This window comes from Chiroxiphia lanceolata, chromosome 7, assembly GCF_009829145.1.
Source record: "Chiroxiphia lanceolata isolate bChiLan1 chromosome 7, bChiLan1.pri, whole genome shotgun sequence".
NCBI lineage: Eukaryota > Metazoa > Chordata > Aves > Passeriformes > Pipridae > Chiroxiphia > Chiroxiphia lanceolata.
In genome coordinates, this window is record NC_045643.1 from 7,981,524 (window position 1) to 8,002,878 (window position 21,355).

The 21,355-nt window shown below is 43.6% G+C and overlaps 2 protein-coding genes across 6 annotated transcripts in view; one reads left to right on the plus strand and one right to left on the minus strand.

The window, feature by feature from the left end:
* Positions 1 to 2,178: 2,178 nt before the first annotated feature.
* On the plus strand, positions 2,179 to 15,696 carry C7H2orf88 (chromosome 7 C2orf88 homolog). Of its 2 annotated transcripts, none has more exons than XM_032693532.1 (5): positions 2,179 to 2,194; positions 2,320 to 2,465; positions 7,699 to 7,772; positions 8,355 to 8,433; positions 11,808 to 15,696. In XM_032693532.1, exon 5 carries the CDS (start codon positions 11,964 to 11,966, stop codon positions 12,225 to 12,227), a length of 264 nt encoding a protein of 87 aa, XP_032549423.1. In that variant the 5' UTR covers positions 2,179 to 2,194; positions 2,320 to 2,465; positions 7,699 to 7,772; positions 8,355 to 8,433; positions 11,808 to 11,963; the 3' UTR covers positions 12,228 to 15,696. The 2 variants fall into 2 exon arrangements, with proteins under 2 accessions (XP_032549423.1, XP_032549424.1); XM_032693533.1 differs by having other exon boundaries at positions 8,358 to 8,433.
* Positions 15,695 to 21,355, minus strand: part of HIBCH (3-hydroxyisobutyryl-CoA hydrolase) — a 41,685-nt gene continuing 36,024 nt past the window's right edge. For 3 of the 4 annotated variants that reach the window (XM_032693529.1, XM_032693531.1, XM_032693530.1), the window contains one exon: positions 16,106 to 17,690. In XM_032693529.1, coding sequence (XP_032549420.1) covers positions 17,575 to 17,690 — 116 coding nt within the window. In that variant the 3' untranslated portion in view covers positions 16,106 to 17,574. Of the gene's footprint in view, positions 17,691 to 21,355 lie in introns of all 4 variants that reach the window. The other variant, XM_032693528.1, reaches the window with a different exon arrangement.

Consider the following 21,355-nt stretch of genomic DNA (forward strand, 5'->3'; position numbering starts at 1 on the left):
CTGCAAACACTTGCACGCGTGTGCTTAGATCCCAAGGGGCTTAATCCTGGCTTGGGAACTCTGAATGTAAAAATCCCGCGTGTGAGGAACTGGAGCTGATGTGCAGCTGAGGTTGCCTTCCCTAGGAACTGCTGGTGGCAGGGAGGGTCAAGCTTTGTCCCCCTGTTGCACCTCAACACCAGAAACTCTCCCTTTGGTCTCTAAGGGAGTGTGATTCCTGTTAGAGGTGGATGAAATGATGCAGCAAACACAGTGTGTGCAAACCCCGTGCACAGCACTTGTCAGCAGAATGCTTTCTGTGGGCCCCAAAGGCAGCGATTAGTAAAATTTGTGGGTTTGTAATTCACCAGTGGACTGTTTACAAGTACTGAGTGTGATATTGTGTGCTGTTGAAAAGTCATGACAACAGCTGTAAGCAGTGATCCTTTTGTACAAGGAACTGCTGGGTTTTGTCTGTGGAAGTGTACAGGGGTGGCTGCCTGCTCCCTGCCCCCAACTCTCTGTGATGGGGAGGAGGGCTTGGGGTTTGCCAGGCACTAGAGACCAGAGAGATGTGGTTCCTATTTTCTGTGCCTGTATAGCCCCTGGCTCTCCTGGCCCCGTGCAGTCCCTCTGGGACACGATCACAGCACTGCAATGGACGATCTGTGACCCAGCAAGTACATTTACAGTAGCGTTTTTCTTGACTGATGTTACCAGTGTAGTGGAGTTTTTTGGCTTGGAAAACACTGCAAGAAATTCCTTGGCTGGCCAATGACTAACTGGAAATACATTAGAAACCTGCTTGACAATTACAAACCTGCTTGGCAATAATCACTGAGGTGCTGAAGCGTGTCCAGAGAAGGGCAACAGAACTGTTGAAGGGTCTAGAAAGTAAGTCATATGAGGAATGGTTGAGGGAGCTGGAGTTGTTTACTCTGGAGAAAAGGAGGCTCAGGGGAGACTACCTGAAAATACGTTTGTAGCAAGATGGGTTGGTCTCTTCTCCCAAGTAACAGCAATAGAACAAGAGGAAATGGCCTCAAGTTGCGCCAGGGGAGGTTTAAGTTGGATATTATTTTAGCATGCTCAGCTCCTTCATTCTGGAAGCTTTCTTTTGGGGTGCAGATGTTTCTTAAAAAGCTTTGGTATGCTTAATATTTTTCTGTGGTTGTACATTATTTGATGCTGCCTGACAGGGTAAAATCAGAGTAGCATCACCCAGGCCTCACCCACAGCCTTTCCCACTGTTTCCTTCACTTTGATGCTCACCAGTCCTTATGTGCTCACCACACTGTGGCACCTCAGTGCTGGCACAAGGTTGAGTGGAACATGGGATTGCAATGGCCCTAAGCTCTTATATGGCATCTCCATCCTTTGAACAGGCTTCCCCACATTTCACAGAACCACAGAATCATTAGGGTTGGAAGGGACCTCTGGAGATCATCCAGTCCAACCCCTCTATGAAGGCAAGGTCACCTAGAGCAGGTGACACAGAACATGTCCAGGTGGGGTTTGAATGTCTCCAGAGAGGGAGACTCCAAACCCTCCCTGGGCAGCTGTTCCATTGCTCTGCCACCCTCAGTGTAAAGTTCTTCCTCATGTTGAGGTGAAACTTCTGTTTTAGTTGATGGCCATTGCTCCTCATCCTGTCGGTGGGCACTACAAAAAAGAGTCTGGCACCATCCTCTTGGCAACCAACTCTGAGATATTTATATGCATTAATGAGATCCCCTCTCAGTCTTCTCTAGACTGATCTCACAGTCTCTCCTCACAAGAGAGATGCTCTAGACCCTTCATCATCTTTGTGGCCTCTGCTGGACCCTCTCCAGTAGCTCCTCGTCTGTCTTGCACTGAGAAGCCCAGAACTGGACACAGCGCTCCAGATGTGCCTCAGTAGGGCTGAGTAGAGGGGGAGGAGGATTTAAAGGAGGAGAAGCCAATGAGAGGCGGCTTTCCTGCCTGGGTGATTTCCCCCCCCCCCCCCCCCCCCCCCCTTTTTTCCCCTCATTTTAAATGGCAGGGCCCATTGCTGCGCTGAGGCGGCGCCGGGGCGGAGGGATGCGGCCGGGGTGGGGACAGCAGGGGACCGTGCGGGGCGGGGCGGCAGGTGCCGGGCCGGGGCTCGGCGGCGCTCCCGCCCCTGCGCGCCCCGCCCGGAGCCGCCGCCGCCCCGGGGAGGGCGGGGAGCGCCCGGCGGAGCGGCGGGAGCGGCGTGAGCGGCGGCGGGCGAGGGGGGCCCTCCCGGCGCCACCCGTGCGAGCGCCGCGGGGCCGGGCGGGGGTCGGGGGGTGCTGCCAGCATGGGCTCTGACGGTGGGTTTGCGTCTTTGCCGTTCAGGAACAGGAGCCTGGAGGAGGCGGCGGCGTCGGCGGGACGAGGGCCGGACCCCGCGGGCACCTCCGGAGGAAGGGGCAGCCGGGGATCGTGCTGGCGGGGCCACGCTTGCAGCATGCTGCCCGCACGGACACCGCCCCGGCGCGCCGGTAGGTGCGCGGCTCCATCGCTCGGGGCCGCGGTCCTGCGGGCACCGGGGGAGCCGGGAAGGGGAGGGATGCGCCCGCCGGCGGGGCGAGCCGTGGCCGCGGGCACGACCGGCCTGCAGCCTCCTGAGCTGTGGAGGAGGCGAAGGAGAGCCGGGCTTTGAGGTGGCGTTTTTCGGGACAGGCGGCGGTCCTGCCTTTACTCCTCCCATCATCTCGTGGTGAGGCTGCCGGCCACGGAGTCCTCGAAACTGAGCCGCTCCAGTGGGGCGCCCGCAGGAATTCCTGGGGTGAGGTGGCACTGTGGACATCAGTGGGGATGATGCAGAGTGGGAAGGTAAACGGCGTGGCAGGTCCTCTCCAAGCTGTGTTCCTGCTGCAGGGGAAGACGTGACACTTGTGTATTTGCTGGCCGAGGTGGTGTGAGGGTTTGTCAGCCCCTGCCTGTTCTGCCACGAATACCTTTGATAAGCTTCAGCACAAACCCATACAGGGCAGTTTGCCTTCATCTGGCACATTATAAAATACAGATTTAGCAGTGTAAGATCTGCCACGGCAAAAATTGTAAAACATTTAAAAATGTCATATGCTTTCTCATAGTTCAGGAAGTAGGAGTCCAAATTAGGCTCCTAAATATAGGAATTTTTTAAAAAAAAAGGTAAAAAAGAGGGATTTATACTGTAGCCTTAACAAAGTGGCATTTTTAACCTTCAAGTACATACAAATTAGTTTTCTTCTGAACATTATGTTCTGCCGAGCACATTCTTGCTTTGAAATCATCTTGGTTTGTGCAAGTTGCGCGGGGGGTTGGGTAGAGCCTGGTGATGCTCGTGGCCCTGGGGACAAGGTGTCTTCTATGGGCAGGGCCCTGGGGAGAGCCGGCCGTGCTGCCCGGCTGTGCGGGGCACGACTGCCTCGCCTGGCTGGCGGCCTCCCTGCGTCCCAGGCGCGAAGGCGGCGACTGCTACAAGTAGGAGCTGGCACGTTCGGAGGGATGAAATTCAAGGAAACAAATACCGGGGGAGAGCCGTGAGACAGAGTGATTTTTAAGGCTGACATAGTTCTTTGTTGCAGTTCTGGGCAGCTTTTGTACAGCTGGAGCATCTGGTTGTTACCTTGTCACTTTGTTCTCTTGCTCCTCGGTTGATTTCTGCCAATCAATAGTTACGATTTTAAACCGTGGAGCTGTGTTTTCCTGCACCTTCCTATGTGAGATGTGGAAAAATGGCTTTCCTGCTACTTTCCGAAGTCTGATTCGCCTTTTTACAGTTGGCTTCTGGAGATTAAAGAACAGAATGGGGTTCTGTGCTGCCTTTCTTGTGCACATCCTGGCCGTCTCCCTCTTTCTGACTTTCATTTGTGTTAATCCAGCAGAGCCTTTGCTTTCCTAAGGGCATCACAAAGCAAGCCAGAGTGCCTCATTCATACCTTATGGTCTGCAGCTCCATATGGTTGTAGTTGAATCTTGTGACAGCTACTACAATAAAGCACGACCCTGTCAGACTGAGATACCGATCCACTGTTTTAGCTGCTGCTGCTGCTGCTCATCAGTTCTTGCTGGCAGGATCCCCAGGCTGGGCAGCAGCCAGTGATAGCAGCAGGAGGGGCTTTCTTGCTTGTAAGGATTTGTGCATCCCTCGTTTTCATCTGCAGTGCTCTGTCTCTGCCTGGCACCTGTGGGGGACAGTAATTCACCTTTACAAACAAGGCTAGATCCTAAGCTGTAGCTTGAGTGTAAGTAGCTTGGTGCTGTAATGTATTCCTGAAGAGGACTGTTAATAGGTAGGCTGTGACTCCACAATTGATTTGTTGGGATGGAAGCTGTACAATGTATGTAGAGGAAAATCTCAGTTTCCACTCTAGTTCATTCAAAACAGTGTTACAGCATCTTAATAAACCAAGAGGCCACTTTGTTTGGACCCAGTGCCATGCCTTAGAGCAGTGTAACCTCAGTGTGGGGCTTGGCCAGAGTCTCTGACAGCTTTGGTGGTACACCTTGCATTTTCCCCTGCTGTGGGGGAATGTTTGTGGGAATGATCTTCAGGCTATGGATATGCAGCTACTACAGATGGGGGTGGGGTTGATAATTACAAGAACTGTGGGCTTTGCTGAAAGATGTGTTGAACCTGTATCCTTCCATGTTATGTAGGGCAAGGAAACAGCTGTGAATCTACATCAAAAACTTTATGTCCATTTCTGATATTTTGTTTCAGTTCACTCATCAATTTTCAGCATTATTTTGTATTGGGGTTCTTGGAGAGTTTGGGATCTTCTCTATAACTAGTAGCTTTCCCTTCCATAATCATTCCTCTATAGTTTGTGTACTTGGGTTCCTTAAGTCTTGGCTAAGCTTCCTGCATATGGGGTTTCTCAGAAACTCTGCATCTTCTTCATGCCCTTTCTTCTATAGCCTTGCTGTGGGCTTGCTAAGGAAATCCACTGGTTTGCTCTTACCCATTTAGAAAACAGGCTTTCATCAACAGTGGGCATCCTGCTCTTCTTCACAGAGGGGTAGGTTAAGTTAATATTCTTTCTTGTCTGTGGTCTGGTGGAGTCTGCAGTGGTAAATGTTTGCTTACCTGTAGTCTGAGACATTGGGGAAAAAAAACACCCGGCATGGAAAAATTAAACAGAATTAGTACTTTGTAAGTATTTCTGGCCAAATTCGGACATAATGGTAGCATATATGGATGGTTGTTTGGACAAGCAGCTTAGTTAAAACATGAGCAGAACCTGTAAGAAGTTTTCAGCATCCTCTTCCCCTCTTGCCTTCAGGCTGCTCTGAGCTGTGTGCAGTTCTGGTGAATAAACCGCTGCACTGGAGGGAGGAGGGAGGATTTCAGGACAGGCTGACTGGGTACAGTTTTACTTTCATGAAATTAGACAGCTACCAAGCACAGAGTGTTCTTTGCTTTTAACAAGACTTCTTTTTCCTGGATGAAAAATAACATTGTGGCTGCTGAGGGCTGTACCTGCTGGCACTGCTGTTCTCTGAACTATTGGTATTTTCACCCAAAGGTTTCTTTTGGTACTTCATCTTTGCTTGCTACTTCCCAGAGCTTGGGTGAGATTGCCAGAACAGTGCAGAAAGCACTTGTTTTTGTTCCTGGCTTCTGCGATTGTTTGTCTGGTGGGGGAGGCTGGGTGGGATGGGATTTTTTTTTTTTTATTTTGTGGGGGTTTTGCCTTTTTTTTTTTAAGGTCAGTACTTGTTTTAGGCTTCCGGAGTTTGTCAGCATAAAGACTCATATCAGCACAGCTGTACTATTTAACAGCAAAAAAACCTCATTCCCACTGTGCGTGTAAATCATAAAGTGAAGTAAGAAGAAACATTTTCCTCTCTCCTGTTTTTTCCCTCTAATTTTGAGATTTTCATGTTCCTTAAATGCATTACTTAAGTGCTTGAGAGATGAAATGTGACATGGAAATTGCCTCCATTAAGTAACTCAGTGTTCTGACTGAGAAAGGAGTTTGTAGACAGGTGGGAGTTGATCTCTTCTCCCAGGTAACAAGCAGTAGGTCCTGAGGAAATGACCTCAAATTGTGCCTGGAGAGGTTCAAGTTGGATATTAGGAAAGATTCTTCACTGAAAGGGTGGTCAGGCATTGGAACAGGCTGCCCAGGGAAGTGGTGGAGTCACCAACCCTGGAGGTATTTAAAAGTCATGTAGATGTGGCCAGCATCCCATGTAAAAGGGATATGTTTTAGTGGTGGACGTGGCAGTGCTGGGTTAACGGCTGGACAAAACCTGAAAGGTCTTTTCCAACCAAAATGATTCTATGATTCTGTGATCAACTGTGCTCTTATTGAAAAGCCTTTTAAAGTAAACTAGAGGTAGTGCCTGATTTTGAAAAGCAAGTGTGTAATTTCTCCATTCAGTTACAAACTGGCTTAAAAACCTGGAAAACCTTTATCAGTTCTGGACAGGGAAGGGAAAAAACCCAAGCCTTTGAAATTCCAGCACGTATCCTGAGACAGATAACCAGGAGACTTTCACTTATATGCTAATCCTGCACAGCAGTTGTTTGTGGTTGCTGCATCCAGCCCTTTCCAATCTGTAGCTCTTATCTCTTGTTGGCACTAAGCAGCATGAGAGGGAGGGGACAGCCCTGTGAGGAATGAGGGCTCTATTTTTGCTTTTCGTTGCCTGAGTTGTTTTGGGATATTTGGGTATTTCAGTGATTGCCTGAGGTAGCTGCATCTTCGGTATTGGGCTTGTCTTAAAATAACTGTAGCTTTTTTAAACTTCATTTTCCTATGATTAGAAGGAGTTGTTATAGTAAATGTTATACAGTGCGTCTCCTGTAGGATTTGCAGGAAGCTGGATGTTAAGGAGAGGCAGGACTGAAAGCTGGTGGGTTGGACTGCCCTGGGAGCCCCTGCCTGGGGCTGCTCTGCACGGGGAGCCTCTGAGTCCTGCAGCGACGGAGGCGACGCTGTGCACGGAGGGAGTGATTCATCCCTCTGCCATTTGTGTGCCGCTGCTCTGCTCAAAGCTGCAGAATATCCAAAGGCACAGCACCGTGTGTGCTCCCGAGCAACAGCCCACCTTGTTAGGGAGAGGCAGGAATAGGGTGTTGTGGGGTTCTGTTTCTCTCCACTATCGCCTGGAGGACGTGAATACTGAATGCCATTGGGTGCAGTTCAGAGGTGTGGATGCCTAAGTGCTGCTTGGTTCACCTCTGCTGGTGGGTCAGCTGGGTCACCTGCCCAAACTCAAAGTTTGAATATCTCTGTTACAGAATAATGTTTGTTGTCTCCATGCTAATAGCAGCACTGGGATTATCTGAATGTTCTCCCTGTGTGCTTGGACAGTCAAGGTCCAGGTCTCAGCAGAAGCTCTGAGAGGGAGAAAGGAATACAGGAGAGAACTTTTAGGCTTAGGCAAAAGATGGGGCACATTACCCTTCCTATATCCTTGCTGAAGTCATCCTTAACTGGATTTGCTGTGGAAGGAGGTTGGCATCCTGCATATGGTCAGGAGCCACTTGCCCGAGCAGTGGCCCCACTCTGTGCCTGGGATTAGGTGCTGTACATAAATTGTTGCAGCCTGTCATTCAATTTAATTTATTAAGTGCTGTATCATCCTTTTACCTTTGTCAAAGTCAAGTTCTGTGTATGAGAAAAGACAAACAGACCTCTGCAAGGCCAGCACTACAGATTCTCAGCTCTGTGATAACATGTACCTCTGACATCTTGGCGAGTGCTAAGTTCTGTTTCTGGGTTCCCTTTGCAGAGTCCCAGAAGTGAAGGTGTCTGTGCTCTACTGGGGACAAGGGGGACAACCCGTTAGAAGCAGACGTGGTTTTGGTAAGCAGCACATTGAGCTTCTCTTGTGGATGCTGAGGGAAAAACTCAGAGGGAACTGCCCAGAGGAGGGTTACAAGGATGTAAAGGTTTGGGAAGTGAGGAGCTTGGCTCTGTCACAGCAGAGATTACTTGCTGTCTTCAGCTGGGCAAAGCTGCACTAAGCTCTTCTGAAAAGTATGACTGATTTTTAATCTGGTGACTGCTGTAACAGAAAGTGTTACAGAAAGCAATTCCTTGCAGTACAATATTGAACTTCAAGGTTTTTTCCAAGGTTCTCGAGGATGGAAAACCTTTAAATGGTAGCAGGAACTTATTTGCCTGAGATAGCTAGAGATGTTGCATAACAGCAAAACTCTTTCTCTTTTGCCTGCCTTCATCATATGCAGTTGTATTGAAGAGGGCAGGTGAAACTCTTATTTTTTGATAGCTCACGTTTAGCCTTTTGTAATTATTTTTATTATTTTAATACCTTAAGAAGTCTTATTTGTTTAATAAAATGGCAGTTTCTATCAGTGCTTTTTTTCCTGTATTTTAAATCATCTAATAGCAGGCATTCTTTCACCATTGTTTTGTTTCCTTCAGTAGGTTAGAAATGAACTTACCTTGGCAGGAAGCACTTGGCCAGGCTGGCAGAGACAGTGCTTAAGCCCTCACGTGCCAGGTGAGTTCAGCTACGTGGTACCTACCACTCCCTCAATATTTTCTCTCTCTTTGTATTACCACAGGGCATACATGTAGTAAATAACATCGTAGTGAAACACCACCTGACCTTAAAGTAATACACCGTGTTTGTTGTTTGAAGTACTTAAAAACATTTTGTCTGTACATGGACTGAAATCGAGCACGACCGGGAGCCTGTGTTTTTTGGATTAACTAATTCAACATTTCACTTACTGAAAAATCGGTCTTTAAAAAGAGAAGATGTGTTAAGGTTTGTGATGGTGCTGCTCTGACTGCCAATTGAGAGTGTAGCAGAGCAGACTGAGCTCCCTGACCTCTGCCTCCAGCTTGTCATGTGCGGAACTGCATCTACAGAGATTTTGGCTTGAGCATCGAAACCAGTGGTTTCTGAGACACAATTGGCAACAGCTTAAAGCTTGGACACTGAAAGAAACAGGCTCCTATCAGACTATTTTGCCTTGTGCAGTTACTGAATGAAACATCATGCTGGAAGTAAAATGAACTGGTTTACTTTGGTTTCTTTTTTTTCCCTCTGAGGTTGTGAGCTTTGTGGGGAAAGGTAGAGATGTTAAAATCCCCGTCAGAACACCCTGGAGATGAGATTGAGGCAGAGAGGATTTAAACAGCTCTTCACCACGTGTGTGCAAGCAATGGTTGTCAGAAAAACAAGGAAACACTCAGAAGGTTGAGGGCAGCTTCATTTGCAGTCATTTCTGTGCCAACAATTATTAACTCCAGTAGAGCGGGCAAACTTCCTGCAGCAACTTAGAAAGTACTGAGCTCTATAAATAATGGAATCAGCAACAGGCAAGGATTTAAGCCAGGGTTGATAACTTTGCTTTTAAGTCAAACTAGTAGTCGATTTGGAACAATTGATTTGTATTGGATACCTTGCTGTCTACAAGCTTTATAGCCCACCCTTCCCTCTGTGTAGGACAGTCACACAATTCGGTTTAGCCCAAATGAAAAGGCAGAGGTAAGAGGGTGGGAACAGAGGTAAATCCTGCAGAGGAAGATGCTGACCTTAGGGAATTTCTCCCTACCTCACATTCCCTCCTTTTCTCTAGACACTAACTCATCTGCTGGTGTCCCCTAACAGAGGTCTCTGGTTGTAGGAGGGAAACATCAAAGCAATGATAAAATACTAACTACAGCTGGCTTCTGTTTATCAGACCTCCTTGAAAAAGCACCCAAAAAAAAGGAAGAAAAAAAAAAGAATAACACATAAGAGACCATGGCTCCAAACTTGGACTATTCAGATTTGGATTTTTTCATCTATTTTAAGTAAAGTGTCAAGGATAAACTATGATAACAGTACATTTGTTACCAGTAATGTAGTGAGAAGGAATTGGGCAGCACACCCATGTCCCTCCCAGTGTATCACCTTGGCTGGGTCAAGACTGCAGCTGTCGGGTAGCAGCAGTGCTGGGTTGTAGCTGCTGTTAGTGATTCTTTGCCATGTTGTAGACTTCTAACTACCTATTTATCCAGAAGAGCAAGTGGAAGTTATTTTTATTAATGTTTTATTAATGGTAAATATTGAAATTAGACATACCCAAGATATTACTGTTAGGAAGTTTTGAATTATTCAGGTATCTGAAGTGCTTTCAGGTTCTCCTTGGTGTCTGGTTTGCTCAGTGTCTGTGGTGGATAGACATGGGTACAAAGCTCATGGGTTTTTATAAGTGTCCGTAGGGATAAATGGAGTTTCTTGTGCAGTGAAGGGAATCCTGCCTTTTACTTGTCTAATGACAAGTTATTAACCCTGCCTTTTACTCGTTTAATTACAAGTTATTACAATAAAAATCTCACTGACAGCTTAGCTCTCCTCCGTGTTGGGTAAAACCACGAATCCTGGCACGGTTTATGTTACAGGCTTGTTAACTGTGCTGCCTCCTCTAAAACACATTGGCATGTGCTGCAGCATCTCAATAGGCACAAAAGAAACTTATTGAACTTTAATGAAGTGTTTTACAAACGTTCCTCTACAACACTGAAATATTCTGATACAAAGCTAAAGGTATTAAAAAGCATTTGTAGGGACTTTGTGGTTTCAGAAGCCCTTTAGGTCTGACTTTCTGCCAGGAACACCATCCACCCCTTCTGTGTGCTGGCACTTCAGCCCTACAGACAGGTAGTGAAGATTTTTATGAACTAGCAAAAAGGAGGAGAGGAGCTTGTCCCAAGGAGACTGCTTCTCCTGAGTCAGCTACTGGACTGGGTAAGTCCCATCCTACCTGTGAAGCACCATTTGCCTGCAAATGGGATTGATTCCTCTGCAAATATTTGCCTGTGGTCAGGTTACTGGACTGGAGGCTCTATTTCCTCCAGTGTATAAAGGATATAAATAAGGCTTAACATCTTTGCCATGGTTATATTTTCAAAGGCTATTTACAAAAAAATCTTTAACTTTGGCTGACCTTAGTACAACGTCATCGGGTGAAGCTGTAGGGAACAGTTGGTTTCTGTGCAGCACAGTCTTTATTTTGGCTGGCAGTCTGTTAACTCTGATAAGTGGGTAAGTGCATGCCAAGCAAAGTCAGGCATATCGTGAGATTCTGCTTTGCCTGTGGAGAGAAAATAGCCCGAGAAACAGTTTGTAGGCTGGTAAACAAAAACATATACCAGAATTTGGAGTGGGCCAGTTCTGGATCTTGAGCAGTTCAAAAGAACCCTGTCAGGTGTTTTATTGGTCACTTTCCTTTCTCCAGATGTCGAGTTGTCCTGCTTTAGTGAGAACGGTGCTCTGGCTCTGCTGGACCTGCCTTGATCTCAGCAGGCTGCTGCTGCTTTCCCTGACCTCTCCAGGGGAAAAAGGAAAACAGCTCTTGTTCCTTGTGAATAGCGTCTGGTGGCTGTGTGCTTGAGCCTCCTTGAGCAACAGCAGAATGACACTGGGCATTAGTGTCACCCTGCCCAAAGGGCGTGTGATGGCCACGACACAAGGCTCTGGTTATGCTGGTTGTGTGGTGCTTCTGTGGGGTGGTTTTGGTGTTTATTTCCTGCAGCAGCAGCAGCAGTCCCTGGAGTTAAACACGTTCGTTTGCAATTTCAGGAAAACAGCAATGCCTTGCCAGCTTGGAAGAAACAGAATTCATTTTTTTCCTAAGACCTTTACATTCCTAGATGGCTTCCATCCTGTACTGGGAGTTGCATTCAAAGGCAGCTTGAATTCAGGTCAAACTTTCCCTGCTTGTAGTAGATGGATGTTGCTGATAAAAACATTTTACGCACACTGTGCAGAGATTTATTTAAGCTGCTTCTACAGGCGTCTGTAGTGAATTTAGCTTTCCTTGGAGCTCACTGACAGTGGTAAACTATTTATTGCCTTTCTGTGAAACACTATTTTGACAGATTTCTTCAGAAGCACAAAAGGAGATGTTCTGTTCTTTGAAAATAACTGGGGCCACTGGCAAGAAGCAGCAGCACTGCATCAAACAAGGAAAGCATTTCCAGGTTATCAGAACATGCTGTTGAACTGAATTTTGCAGCTGCGTTTTCCAATGTACCATGGGATGCATCAAATCCAAGGCTGCCTGTCAAGGTTCGAAGGCTGTCCCGGATGAAAAGATCGGGGGAGGCACCGAAGGATGCACTGGGGAGAAATCCTCTCTGATAGCGGTGAAGGTGGATGAGAAGGGTCCCTCGAGCACCATAGTGCTGGACTACGCGCAGCGCCTGTCCCGGGAGATCCTGGAGCAGGCGGTGAAGCAGTGGGCAGTGACGGAGAGCAAGTACAGCGACATCCCCTTCATCGAGAGCGACGTGCCCTGAACCCCTGAGCCTGGCAAGGACCGGCCTGTCCTGTCTGTGCAGCAGTTTGTACGTGGTACTGGTGCAAATAAAGCACAGTCAGCTGTGGTTTGAGGATATTGCCACTGTACGGATGGGTTTGCAAGGAGAGGCTGAAAAAAGTTTGCCTTTTAACCTATACTGCTAACAAACTAATTGGATCACAGTAGAATCTGTTCATCAAGTGTCATTTGTTATCAGCTGTATGTTGAGTATATTCTGTCTTTGTATGTGTTGGATGTGACCAGAAATTACAGTTAAAAAGAAGATGAGAGGAACGTGGCTGCCCTCCACCTGTACAAGCAGTGCCACAGAGGCCCCAGCAACACTGAGTGACAAAGTGTGGATTATTTCTAGGTACTGCATAAAAGATCAGTGGCCTGTTAGCAGGTGAGAAGAACTCTCTGTGCTTGGTACATTTGTCTGCATTTTGCTAAAGTGAAACCAAGGTCTGCATGTAGCAAAGGTAACTGCTGCCATAAATTTTACTTTGATTCTTTGACCTGGCTAAATCTATAATACCACAAAATAATGAAGGTGATGAGAAGCATTTTATAAAACCAAGTGGTATTCAGGGAACCGTATGGATGACAAGACTATTCACCTTCCATTCTGAGGTGAACCAGTGAGAAACATGACAGCATTGACAAAACAGTGCATTATAATTAACAGATGCTTCTGTAAATGCATGAAAGCTAGTCTGTCAAATCCTGCAGTAAGGTAGGTTGATGACATCTGATCACTGTGTTCAGACCAAAGCTCTTTGGTTTTTTGGTTTGGGGGTTTGGGGTTTTGTTTAGGTTTATTTTCATGTTAGGGTGCTGGTTTGGGCGGGATTTGGTTTTGTTGTTTCACTGTAACCCAGATAGGTGTGCAAAAACTACTGATGCTGACTAGTGAAATGAACCTTCAAAGGTGTGACAGTGTTTTAGGACAACTTGTTTCATGGGAACTATGGCTGTTGTTACACTAAAATTCCTCTCTAAAGTAGCACCTGTGGGACAGGACACCTTCCTGCAGCTTCTGTGGGCTCTTGCTCATCTGTTGGTAAATCTGTGTATGGTGGTGCCAGTAAGAGCCACAGGAGCCCAGACCCTGAGCAGTGCCCTGAATGCACTGAGTTAGTGACTAAGCCTTAGGCCCAAAGTTCAAGGGCTGCATTCTTCACCCATTTTATCTGGCTTTTATCCACACACTGCTCCCTGCTTCCCCAGGACTCACAGCCTGACCCACTGTGCTCATAACTAGTGTTTGAGAGATCAGGAATGGGATGGATTGCATTGATCTTAAAGGGACGTTGTTGCAAAGTGAAGGCCTTGTAAACAGCTTGGTGTTTTACCACCTGTTTGTTCCTTTTTTCTGTGATGGCCAGTTTAAAAGACATAGTTCTTTTTCCTAGATCAAAGTGCTTCCCATTTTATGTTTTCATTTTATAGAGAAATGCTTTCCATACTGGCAAAAGCTGTTACTATTTTTAAAAGGTACACGTAGTTCTAGTGAATGATACAAGGCATGATTTTTCAAGCAATGGGAAGCAAGCAGAGAGAGGACCATGTCAACTGTTATTTTTAGCTTATTCTCAGACATAAGACAGTCTATGAATTAAGCTGTTTTGCAAACACTGAGACACAAACTTAGTTATTTTAAATTCACCTATATTGGGAAGTGGTTTTATCAAGAGTAAAGAGTGAAAAATGCTTGTGGCACAGCACAAGACTGCTACTAACTCCCAGTGACCAGACTGGACCCTGCTATTAAGACTGTTCTCAGCTTTTGCTGAAAAAGGGAACAAAATCAGCTTATGCTGTAATGTCCTCTTTGAAGTAACACAGTTGTCTTCAAAGCCATATGCAAAGTGGGACTAAGGTATTATGGCTCACTTAAATTCTACTGCTAATAGTGATGTTCTTTGAAATTCTACAGCATAGAAAACATTAGATCATACCCTATGTTTGCTCTATCTAAAAAAACCTCTGTGTATTAGGGTGAGTTAGAAAGCAAAGCCAAAACACTGACCAGGTCAGTACATATCAGTTGTGCATTGTTTAACCACAGTATTAAAGATTCCTATTCTTATTATAGCTAAAACAAAGCTTTATTACAGAAAAAGGGCAACCACTCTAACATGAGTCTTGACTCAAGAATGTTAACACAGCTAGCCACGGTAATTAAAAAAAAATAAATCCCAAGCTCCACAGCCATTCTTGGCCAGGCAGGTGAACAGCAGATAAAAAACTGCACTCCCTTTCAGAGTGCAATTCAGTGTATCTGCCTCGACCCTGGCACAGACACCTTGGTGGCTGCCATGGGGAGTTGGGTGTTGCAGTGCTTTGCTGTTGCCATGTCTCAGATCCTTCCTTTGGATGTAGCCTTAGCATCTGACACTCTTTGGGAATATCAGGTGCACTTCTGAAAGCAGCTTCTTCCTTGGCAGGCTGCCACTGCACGGTCCAACAGCAGGCACAATGATAAACCAGCCTGAAGTTACATCACAGCATCCATTCTGATAAATACTCAGAATTTCCCCAAAGGAGAAAGTTACCCAAGTGTAATTAAACATGCACCATAGACTGCTTCCATTTGGACAACCTGCTGTGTGGGATGGTGGCTGTGCTGCTTGGTGGGTCCAGCCAGTCACTTATTTACCTGCAGCCCCAAACCTCATCTTCCCTCATTAATGCCTGAAGATTACAGCAGCTTCAGTATGGCCTGAAGTGCAATTCCAGCTGGTTTATGATGCTTTCCATGACACTGGCACTTCAGGGAGAGCATGCAGCAAATGGAAAGCAAACAAGCTTGCAAACGACAGGGAAGCAGCTTCTCACCAGGAAAATCATCTCTTTTACAAGACGCTGTCCTTATAAATAATGCACTTATCCTTAATAAAAAATAAATAACACCTGTTCAGTACCACAGTCTGGTGAGACATCGAAGGAGATCCCTTTCCAGAGCCCTGCTGTACATTCAATAGGCACAATACTAATACATAATAAAAATGAAGACTTCTTTACCTAAATACTACTACAACTGTTTACTTACCATTAGATTGTGCTAAGCTGTGCTACAGTTTTATAAAGTTTATAAACCCACGTACACTGGGTTCCCAGCTAAGTTGCCATTGATTCTTTGACTTGATGGTGTGAAATAAAGGCACTCGAGTTTGGGACTGGCAAACTCTGCAAAACTGTTTACTTCTGTTTAGGAGTTAAAAATACTTTTGCTTTATATTTTCTCCAGGAAACCTAAGATTAGTCTGAGTGGATATGATGTGATGGACTTGATATTCTAATACTGGTTCAAAACACATTAACTGCAGCACAACTTTGTAAAATTGACATTTCTGGAGTAAGACACATCAGTATTCCCAAATAAAACACACTACAATATATTTTTACAATATTTTTTGTGGAAAATATTTTCTTGTGGACCAAATAAAATTCAACTTACCATCTGCTTGTATGCCTTTTATTTGATAAAAATGAACAGATTGGACAGAATCTTGTTACCGTGAGCCTGGGATATTTCCTGTTCACATAAATTTTGGAGGCAACTGAACATGCAAGTCAAAGTTTATGAATTGGGAAGTATATTCTTGCTAAAACCTTGTAAGTCCTTTACAGTCAGAGAAGGCATGACCCCTGCTCCCTGGGAACTGTTGTGTTTTTCATTAAATGTAGTCACTGAAGACTGCTCCTTTTGTACAAAAATAATGAAATTAACCAATCTTTAAAAAATAAATTAAAAATAGGCATTGTTTAAGAATGTAAAACATATAAAAACTTTTAAAAATAAGGGGGGGAAGCTTACACTTCTTACAGAACCAGCCTGAGGTAGAAATTCAAGTCATATTTTCAGAATTACCCTAAGGGTATTAATGAAATCTCTCAAGTACATTTGGAAATAAACTCAAGGACATAACAAATATGTCCATGGTAACGTTAAATCGCAGCTGAAATTTTAACAATTTTATCTTGAAAGATTATAGCAACAAAGCAAGGTGCCAATTTTTCTTGATTTTGCTCTCCATTTGCTCACCTCTGATTTTTTGAAAGTCACTCTGGTAGTTCACCTTGCTGCCTGAATTTCCTGGACTTTGTTTCCAGGCAACAGCTCCTGGAAAGGAAGGAGCCTTAAGCCATTGCAGACCATAACTGTTGGTAATAAAAACTGCCCAACGTTGAAAACTCCATTATGGTTCTGCTGTAGCTCTGACTTTTTGATTCCCCATTGCTGGTTACTGACTGTGTTATTTGAACAGAAGTTTTCTTCCTTTAGCCTCGGTGGTTCACCATCAGAGAAGCCAAAATCTGTTATTTGTGACCTGCCTGTAATTGTAGAAACAAGTAGGAAGAAATACAGATATGTGGTTTGACAAACCTTACAAAAGCACGTAGGAGTAATGTTGAAGAAAGATTAGTAGCTGTGTGTTGCACACACAATAGAAAAAATAATCCCCCCACCAAAAAAAGATTATCAAGGGGCTCTGGTTATGTCATATATAACTTCATGCATTAGTATCAGAACCCAGCAACCTTTAATGCACAGGAAATGTGCTGCTTGGTGTTCACAGAAAGGTCTGAGGCAGTTGTTTCTTCAGCACTGTAAGACCAAGAAAAACTTGCAAATTTTTGCAATCATGAAAAACTAATTATGGAGTTCAATCAGACTTAATAGCATTTTAAAAAATGGGCTATACAATCAAACAGAAGTGTGCTCTAGGCTCTGGCAATATTATGACATTTGAACAATGTTTAGAGCACATAGCAAGGCTGAATAATGACCAGATGTTAAATCAATAGAACACTTTCTTGTTCTCAGACTAATAGTATGTCAGTCTGAGCTTTAATTTAAAAGGCTATTTAACACCATGAATTCTGTCTTTCATTTTCCTTTGTAGCTCTGACTTTTAAAGCTTTAAGTATATTTTATTTTCATTGTATGGAGAAGAATCTGAGCCACAACTCCAATTTAACAGATCAGTGACAGAATCAAGAACACAAGAGGTCTCCTGACTTCTTGCTTATTAGGTCACCCCTTAACTGTGCTCTCTTCCCCAAGGGCTCCTCCTAAACTAAGAGCTGATGCAAAAAAATTAAATGTTAATCATTGTGTAAAACAGTAAAAATAACAATTTGCCTTGAAGTGATTTTTCCCATTACTAACCAGAGATACAATTATTTCCTCATTATAGAGAATATTCCTGAACGCAAAAAATTAGCTTTGTGAATGTCAGGCTAGTTAGAAGAGTCTTGTCAAAATTTATCACACTACTATTAATTTTATATTACAGAATTAGAGCAGATATATAAGATGTCCATAGGCTTGGTCTTTACAACTTGAGATCGTCGTTTCCCAGTGGCTTAAAACAGTTGTCCACAAATTCATCACTGACTTCTTCTAGAGCAGGTGGCTTCCATTTTGGGGATTGGTCTTTGTCAATCAGCACTGTCAGGTGGAACAGAAAGACACCAAAGTTACCTGTAAACTTCCTCTAATTAAAATGAATTAAATTAAATTAAATTTAATTTAAAAGACTGCATCAAGACAGATCACTGCAGTGGTTACATGGGGTTTGAGAAAAATCACTGTGCTCTGGAGAAGGCAGAGGTTTTGTAACATATATATTTCTACTCTAATAAAAAATCTTGAGTTGTGGCCTGTCTAGAGACATATCTGGGAGTTGCCTGAAGATACAAGGAATGGTGAATCACTTCAGAAGCAGTCCAAGCTTTGAAGGAACAGACATGAAATTAGTGGTTTCTGTTAGACCTGCCACTCTTCCCTGACATGTTTTTCCATGTGAACCTGGGAACAGTATCTATGATGCTCCTTTTGGACAAGGCCTTTCACACCTCTGTGCAAAATCTGACTCTTTGGAGAGTGTAGGAGATGCCTCAAAGTGCTGTTAAATGCCTAAAGCTAATTTAAACACATTGTGTAAACTAATAATAAAATAATTCATGATGAAAGAGTAAAGCAGAGTATCTCTGTGGGAAAACCAAGAATGATTATTTGTAAATACTGTCAGATAGTGCAGACCTGTGTAGATTTAACTGTGACAATTTGAATAATCTGATTATATAGACTTTATGCTGTATCCTGGGAAATAGATCAGTGAATGAATCACATATAAAAGTATAACAAGAAAATATCAAATCCCAAAAAACATTCCTTGTATCAGAGGAAAACTGAAGACCAGCAAGAACAGCTGCACTAGTGAACAATAAGGGGGAGTTCATTTGTGTCTAAAAATGATCAATATTAATGGAATTCCAGAACATCCTTCCAATCACCTTTCAGGCTTTAAGAAACCCATAAAGATGCTATTCAGAATGTGACATTTTTATAATTTAAAAAAGAACAGCTACAGGAACTGTGGCTCTCTAGGATGCACTAACTGCCCAACATCCCTCACAACACAAATTCCCTTCAGGTGAGTGATGCCAGCAACTGATTTGGAGATGCACCTGTGTCCTGGGAGACCTCCTGACCAACACAGCCCACAGCACTTAAGAGAGGATGGGCAGGAAGAGGAAGCACCTCTGGAGTTCTTCTGTTGAGAGCAGACTTTGTTTGTTTGTTTTCTGAGAAAGAGTTCAAAGTAGGATGGTTCTAAGGCATGTAAACAGAAGACAGAGACCCTGAAGTTTGAAGAATAACAGCTGGTTTTTGTGGTAAGTTGTCATGTCTTTCTAAACAAACTTTGTTCTTACTGAGTAAACTAGAAATACCCACGATGAGAAATGTGTAAGGGGGTGGGATTTTAAGTTCAGTGAAAAGAATGCCTACCTAAAGACTGTGCCTTATCAAAACACATGGCCTGTTTACCAGTTTTTAGTAGAAAATGTGACTTGAAAACTTCTCTTTAACTTTTCCACTTTAACCAACACTTGAGAGTACCTAGAAAATAAATACTATTCAGATGTCAACTGCACTGATTAATATTTTTGTAGCTAAAGACATACAGGCATCATAACTCTTTAGCTTACATTTTCAAAGAGAAAGGCAAATCAGAGTCCTATACCTGTTTACTTGCAAATAGAGGACTAAGGACTCCCTAGCAACAATAAACACTAATTTTAAGAAGTAACCAATTATATAGATAGAAGCTGCAGTTCCACAGAGAACAGAACCCATGTGGCAAATACTTAAAAGAAATGTCCTGTTCATAGTGATTTTACTATGTTATTCAACTGGGTAACCTGAAAAACTATGATCCTCCAAGTTAATTCTAAACATGGTGACGTGAAACCATTGATTGGTTTGGATCAAAAGACATAACTGTCCCACTGGTGTAGGACTTACCTACTGATTTTCTTCAATTTTAGTTGAAGTTCACAATCTGGCCAAAATGAACTGTTATCCACAAAAGCCAACACTTAGAGGAAGAAAGTCCATGTGTATGTTACTACAGCTTCACCTCTGCCACACTGTAGTAACTGCTGCTAGTTCTCCACTCCAGGGAACTGCTGTCTCACCAAGTTCATCTTTCTTTGGATTTGTGGCCAGTTTTACTCTGGTGGATAAACTGAATGCTCATAATGGTCTCTCCAATGAAGTCTTTAGTCTTATAAGTTAAAATATTTGTTTTCTAGTAACATCATGAAAATATTCCCTTTCTGCATTAACTTCTGTATGTTCTGTATTTCTCCAGCTTGAGATGGATCACCACAGGAATGGAATACAAATTCTGAAGACTTCTGAGGTAGGCTAAGTTCATTGATATAAAAGTAACTGAGCACAGACATTGTGTTAAGTGTTTATTGTTGTGTTTTACCTTTCTTAGTAAAAATCCCAAGCCCCTCTGTTCAGTAGCCATGACTTTACCAGGCTTCAGTTGGTGTTGGTGTTGCTTAGCTTCCTTCAGCACAGTCAAAACACTGATATTTCTAAGCACCTGAAGTTCTCTCTGCCTACTGCAGGGCCCTGGGGTGCCCAGGGTAAGGCTCACATCTGCCAGCTCTGCAGGAGACGAGGCAGAAGCTGTACAGAAATAACGAGTCTGCAGCATCAGCAATATTTAGAAGACCTTTACAGTTCCATTTCAAGTGCACGTTCCTGCACAGTTAGGAGGGGAATTGAACAGATTTTTGTCCCTGAGATTTGCTGATGAGCTCGTACTCTCCCTGGATGTGTTTGAGCACAGACTCCAAAAATGGCTTTTTCTTAGGCAGTAAGAATTAAAAAACAGACCTCTGCATTTTTTAGTTTACCCCTTATTTTACAAATCAAGGTAAAAAACTGATACCTATAATGTTCAAAGTCCACATTTACCATAATGTGGAAAAATGTTGATGAAATACGATTTATGTGGTTTATGCTTTAAGGCTTTAGCTTTTCTTTAATAGCTCCAATCACAAGAATCATAAACAGGGAAGGACTGTTTGCCATAGCAGACTTTAAGGTTGAAAAAACTGGCTGAAAGAAAAATGAAATTCTGACCTCAGGTCAAAGCAGGTTTAAAAAGCTTTTAAACTACTTTCCTAGCATGCCTATTAAAATTATGGTTTGAAGGAGATAAAAGCTATTATTAAATGCTGACCTTTGGCCATTGCTGCTGAAAAACAATCTTAAACTAAAATTTGGTTCTCTTAATTCAATATTATTTTGTGGTAGATCTTTTTGTGGTAGACAGGGTCAATAGCTGGCTTTTAAATGCTTGAAAGGTAATGCTTTATGAAAAAGCCAATACATAACACTTTATCGTTTTTGTTCACTATGGTTGATCCTGTGAAGTATTTAATAATCTCACTTCCTATTAAAAAGAATACTCAGCTCATTGTTGGATAATGATTTTTATGAAATTAGACCCAACTACAAAAATTATCTTGAGTCAGATTCTCAAGACCTTCTCTTAAACAAGAGAAACAATTCTAAGGCAGAAAACCTGAGAACAATATATATGCAGTAAGCAGAGAACAAAAGTGCTTCAAGAATGAATTAGGAATAGTAGCAGTATTCCCCTCAGTGCAGCTGGATCTCTGGTGGGTGGTTTTGGTTTTTTCCTTTCCCTGATACACCTAAGCTTTTGCTACATCATCCTGTGCAAAAGAAAAGTTTTCTGACTGCTGTTCTTGCAGCCTCTTTCTTCACAAGCAGTTTGTGTATTT

Coding starts and splice junctions, on each gene's coding strand:
- C7H2orf88 (XM_032693532.1), top strand. CDS start 11,964: ATGGGATGCATCAAATCCAAGGCTGCCTGTCAAGGTTCGAAGGCTGTC.